General features: G+C 39.9%; 1 protein-coding gene across 13 annotated transcripts in view; it reads right to left on the bottom strand.

Annotated features, from left to right (window-relative positions):
* Positions 1-232: 232 nt before the first annotated feature.
* Positions 233-6,000, bottom strand: part of CDC27 (cell division cycle 27) — a 69,467-nt gene continuing 63,699 nt past the window's right edge. For 9 of the 13 annotated variants that reach the window (XM_031011160.2, XM_031011161.3, XM_055387769.2 and 6 more), the window contains 3 exons: positions 3,712-3,786; positions 2,282-2,438; positions 233-815 (listed from right to left, as the gene is read on the bottom strand). In XM_031011160.2, coding sequence (XP_030867020.1) covers positions 733-815; positions 2,282-2,438; positions 3,712-3,786 — 315 coding nt within the window. In that variant the 3' untranslated portion in view covers positions 233-732. The remainder of the gene's footprint in view (positions 816-2,281; positions 2,439-3,711; positions 3,787-6,000) is intronic. The other 4 variants (XM_031011162.3, XM_031011163.3, XM_055387771.2 and 1 more) reach the window with 1 other exon arrangement.

The following is a 6,000-nucleotide window of genomic DNA, read 5'->3' as shown; positions in this document are numbered from 1 at the left end:
TGGTAAGAAACAATTTTAAAGTTTGTAATACCAAGACAACAATGATCAACACTTTGAAGCAAGATGAATAAATTAAAATTCTTGGTTAGACATTAAAGCATTCTTGCCAAGAATAAGTGTACACTGTATGGAGGGATATTTGATTCCTACATACGAGTCCCAATATGCCCATTACATTTGTTTATGGGAGATACTGCAAGTTTAAGGTAATTTACATTCCTTGGCAATCAAGTCACTGTTATAGGCAACGTCTTTTATTGTTCCATCTGGCACTTGCAAACACCATTCTTGAAGAACCTAGAAATGAAGGTCAGTTACTCTGTTTATCAGGAACAGAACCAAATAAAAACAAATTTTTGAAAAAGCAACCAAGAAACTCTGGTTCATCACTATTTTCCATATCTAATGGTTCCTTCAAGATAAAACATAACTCTTCCTTTCATGATACTTTCCAACAAAGGGAGATTAAAGAAAAACAGAAAAGAAAGTTCCCCACCCTACCCCCCATAAATTGTCATTCATACTGGTAAAAGAGCCAGTCTTGTTAGCAGCTAAATATTGCACTGCCTTTCATTCTGTATACAGTCAGGGTCCAATGAAAGTGGCACACTCATGGTATAAGTGACGGACGATGACACCGCCAGCTCAAGAGTAAAGACTCAGTATACAGAGGGACAAGAAACATGTCAGCACTAGTCACACATCCAGTTGTAAAAGTCTGATTTCCAGAAGTTAAAATTCATCACTTTCAGCTGCATGAAGTTGTGTGTCATCCGCATCTGTCATGCTGCTCTCCTGGGATTCATCTGTTCCCACTTTAAAAATAAAACAAAAGTCCACAGTAAGTTTTCTGACAAATATATCCTGTTGGTTCATGAAAACAAGTAAGAAAAGTTGTATTATATTCAGAGAGATAAAACCCTAAATAAAGGCCCTTAAAAATCCTCATATCCTTTAATAAAATGCAACTCAAGTTTCCTAACTTTGTAATAGGTCTGATATTAGCTTACTGCATTTTACCTTTAAGTTTTAACTACCAAAACTGCCTCTTCCTAATGAGTTCCTTATTCCTGCCCTAGGAATTACAACTAGCTAGTTCTCTGAGACATTAAAAAAAAAAAATTGACATTTCCCCCAACCTCCAATCACTGACTCCACTTTAAGAATACTCCCTGCTAGTCCACAGAAACACAGACTATAACCTTCAGTTTCAAAAGGTTTATGGGGTCGGTCTATCAGTCAGTCAATCAATCAATCAATCAATCATCTATCTTGCTCTGTCACCTAGGCTGGAGTGCAGTGGCACAATCATAGCTCACTGCAGCCTCAAACTCCTGGGCTCAAGTGGTATGATTCTCCTGCCTCAGCCTCCCAAGTAGCTGGGACTATAGACACGTACCACCACAGCCAGCTACTTTTAAAAATTTGTTTAGACACAGGGTCTCACTGGCTAGTCGTGAAATCCTAGGCTCAAGCAATCCTCCCACCTCAGCCTCCTGAGTAGCTGGGATTACATACGCAAGCCATCATGCCTGGCATATATATATATATATATATATATATATATATATATATATATACTTTTTTTTTTTTTGAGACAGAGTTTCATTCTTGTCATCCAGGTTGGAGTGCAATGGCGTGATTTCGGCTCACTGCAACTTCAGCCTCCTGGGTTCAAGCAATTCTCCTGTCTCAGCCTCCCGAGTAGCTAGGATTACAGGTGCCCGCAACCACGCCCAGCTAATTTTTGTATTTTTAGTAGAGACGAGGTTTCACCATGTTGGTCAGCTGGTGTCATCTCCTGACCTCAGGTGATCCACCCACCTCCACCTCCCAAAGTGTTGGAATTACAGGCCTGAGCCACTGCGACTGGCCCCATGGCTTATAATTTTAATTAAAGCCTTTCACCAAGTTTTCTGGAACAAAGGCATCTAATCAGAATTTATCTTGTCAGAAATTTCTCCATTCTCTTATTTAAAAAACTACATTTTTATGAAGCAGATAAAACAGTACTGGTTACATATTCAAACATAAATTGAGGTCCGGGTAAAACTTAGCAATGAATTTGTCAAAGTCACACAGCAAACAAGATCCAGAACAGAAACTCATTATCTGACTTTATATGCATTTTGTTATTACATCACCCTGTTCAATTTCCCTAAAAGTCCATTTGGTATAATGAAAACACCATGGTCAGAAAAATAAAATAAAAGAGTAGCCTACAAATCCTTATGCAAAAGGTAACTTTCTAAATACTCAAAATCATATGTATGATACTTACTGATCTGTTCTTCTTGGGTTATTGGCTCCTCATCATCTGGAAGATAACGCTTATCAATTGCCTCTTTAATCTGGTTATTGGCTCCTTTAGGATCTAAATCCATAGCCCAAGAGAAATTCATCAGGGCGAGGTGTGTTTGACCTAACTTCTTGTAAACCTAAAAATAAACAGCAGCACTACATTTTTCATTAAGTTGTGAGCTTCAACTATAAAATTCTAACTATATATACACTTATTTATTTATTTTTGAGATGGAGTCTCACTCTATTACCCAGGCTAGAGTGCAATGGCACGATCTTGGCTCACTGCAACCTCCACCTCCCAGGTTCAAGCGATTCTCCTGCTTCAGTCTCCTGAGTAGCTGGGACTACAGGTGCCCACCACCACCCCTGGCTAATTTTTGTATTTTTAGTAGAGACAGGGTTTAGCCATGTTAGCTAGGCTAGTCTCAAACTCCTGACTCAGGTGATCCACCTGCCTCCCAAAGTGCTGGGATTACAGGTGTGAGCCACCGCGCCCAGCCTCTACAATTCTAAATATTTATAATTTAAATTAGGCTCCTGATTTATGTGCTCTAAACTCATTCTAAGGGTAGGACATTTTCTTCCTACAGATGAACTCATATCAGCTTTTGAGTTCCTTTTAATATAATCAGACATTATTTTCAGAATTCCTTGCTTCTATCTTTCAGGTAGTAAGTTTCCAATAAATATCACTCTGACTGGAACAATGATAATGGGATTAAATGGATTATAAACTGCTTAATTAACTTTCATTTACAGTGATTTTAAATTGAGTTATATCAACTCTTTACAACTGTCCACAGTCACCTTAACTAATTGGCATATGGAGGTCTAGTCTGTAAAAAACTGACTAGTCTGGCCTTGGGACTCTCAGAAGCCATTTCTCTTAATCAAGACAACACAGTGCCATTCATGTTCTTCTACTTTTTTTTTTTTTTTCTTTCTTTCTGAGACAGAATCTTGTTCTCTTGCCCAGGCTGGAGTGCAGTGGGGTGATCTTGGCTCATGGCAACCTCTGCCTCCCAGGTTCAAGTGATTCTCGTACCTCAGCCTCCGGAGTAGCTGGGATTACAGGCATGTGTCACCACGCCCAGCTAACTTTTTGTATTTTTAGTAGAGGTCAGGTTTCACCATGTTGGTCAGGCTGGTCTTAAACTCCTGACCTCAGGTAATCTACCTGCCTAGGCCTCCCAAAGTGCTGGGATTACAGGCATGAGGCACCATGCCCGGCTAGGATATCATTTTCTTAAGTGTTAGAACTAAATCTGTTATTCCCAGAGCACTCAGTTCGGAGCTTTAGTTGAATTTGCTCAATAGATATTGTACAGGAAGTATTACATTTATTCTTATAAAATGTCCTTATTTGCTATGAAAGTCACTGTTTGGGACCATGACCCCAGTCTTTACCTTTCCTATTAAGAAGTAAACGAGGGATTCTTTGGGAACAATTTGTTTCAATTCTTCAAGTTCTTGTAAAGCAGACTGAAAAAGGCAAAGAAAAACCTTAAAGTAGCAAAAATTTTTAAAGTTTTGACCAAGCGTTTTTACTTATTTGATTTCCCAAATCATCTTCACAAAAGCTAACTAAATCTTAATCAATATACTTCCTTATTGTATTAGTTCTTATTGTTGTGAAAATAAAATGCATACTTATATGACAATAGGTACTAAGAAATGGCAGGCACTCTAGTACACTGAAAACACACACACACACACACACACGCCCCTCTTCGTGAAATATGCAGGTGGTAACAATCCTTGCTTTTGGTCATCTATCTATCTATCTATCTATCTATCTATCTATCTATCTATCTATTCATTTTTATTTATTGAGGTGGAGTCTCGCTCTGTCGCCCAGGCTGGAGTGCAGTAGCGCCATCTCTGCTCTCTGCAATCTCCGCTTCTCAGATTCAAGCAATCTGACTGGAACAATGATAATGGGATTAAATGGATTATAAACTGCTTAATTAACTTTCATTTACAGTGATTTTAAATTGAGTTATATCAACTCTTTACAACTGTCCACAGTCACCTTAACTAATTGGCATATGGAGGTCTAGTCTGTAAAAAACTGACTAGTCTGGCCTTGGGACTCTCAGAAGCCATTTCTCTTAATCAAGACAACACAGTGTCATTCATGTTCTTCTACTTTTTTTTTTTTTTTTCTTTCTGAGACAGAATCTTGTTCTCTTGCCCAGGCTGGAGTGCAGTGGGGTGATCTTGGCTCATGGCAACCTCTGCCTCCCAGGTTCAAGTGATTCTCGTGCCTCAGCCTCCCGCGTAACTGGGATTACAGGCATGCGCCACCACACCCAGCTAATTTTTGTATTTTTAGTAGAGACGGGGTTTCACCATGTCAGCCAGGCTGGTCTTGAACTCCTGACCTCAAGTAATCTGCCCGCCTCAGCCTACCAAAGTGCTGGGATTACAGGCGTGAGCCACCATGCCCGGCCCAGTGATTTATTTTTTAATGAAAAATAACTATATAATTTTTCAGAACAACAAAAAGTTATTGAGAAGAGTGGCATTAACATTTTTGCAAGTCTCTGTTAGTAGAAGACAGCTAGATTCTCACATCTATCTGCTTCTCCATTTAATCTGTTTCGATATCACATATTATGTAGCTTTTGGAAAATTCTACTGTCCATTTGGACAGAATGAGAGTGAAAAAGGTAAATAACGTCAAGATATTATTGTAAAAATAGCTTTGACCTCTAGGACTCCTTGGAAGGATTTTAGGGACCCCCAGAAATTCCCAGACCACTCTAAGAATTATTACTTTAAAGACATCTTTTTTTCTTTTTTGAGATGGACTCTCATTCTGTCACCCAGGCTGGAGTGCAGTGGTGCGATCTCTGCTCACTGCAACCTCTGCCTCCTGGGTTCAAGTGATTCTCCTGCCTCAGCCTCTGGAGTAGCTGGGATTACAGGGGCTTACCTGTAATGCCTAATTTTGTTTTGTATTTTTAGTAGAGATGGGGTTTCACTAAAGTTGCCCAGGCTGGTCTTGAACTCCTGACCTCAGGTGATCCACCCGCCTTGGCCTCCCAAAGTGCTGGGATTACAGGTGTGAGCCACTGCACCCGGCCTTACTTTAAAGAAATCCTTTTTTTTTTTTTTTTTTGAGATGGAGTTTCACTCTATCACCCAGGCTGGAGTGTGGTGTCGTGATCTTGGCTCGCTACAACCTCTCCCTCCCAGTGTCAAGCAATTCTCCTGCCTCAGCCTCCTGAGCAGCGGGAATTACAGGCGTGTGCCACCATGCCTGGCTAATTGTTGTATTTTTAGTAGACACGCGGTTTCACCATATCGGCCAGCTGGTCTCGAGCTTCTGATCTCAAGTGATCCTCTCACCTTGGCCTCTCAAAGTGCTGGGATTACAGGCGTGAGCTGCTGCGCCTGGCCTTTAAAGAAATCTTAATCTTTAAGATGACACACTCCAATCCTCCTTCACTGCTACAACACACACAATTCAGAATTGATATGTTTTCTTTCTATGACTGCATATTATAATTGTTATCAACATTTCATGCAACCAGCATGCCTATCCCCACCCCCAACGATCTAATTACAAGGACTCATTGAGAAATAGTGTCTCACATAGCATCAGAGCTCTTACTTTTACCCTAAAGACTTAAGATTTAAATAATTAAATATCAGTACAGCACATTAAATAAGGTGATGGCTAGCAATGTT

This window comes from Gorilla gorilla, chromosome 4 (assembly GCF_029281585.2).
Source record: "Gorilla gorilla gorilla isolate KB3781 chromosome 4, NHGRI_mGorGor1-v2.1_pri, whole genome shotgun sequence".
NCBI classification, from domain to species: domain Eukaryota; kingdom Metazoa; phylum Chordata; class Mammalia; order Primates; family Hominidae; genus Gorilla; species Gorilla gorilla.
The sequence above is the reverse complement of the archived record's forward strand: the minus strand, read 5'-3'. Positions and strand labels throughout refer to the sequence as shown.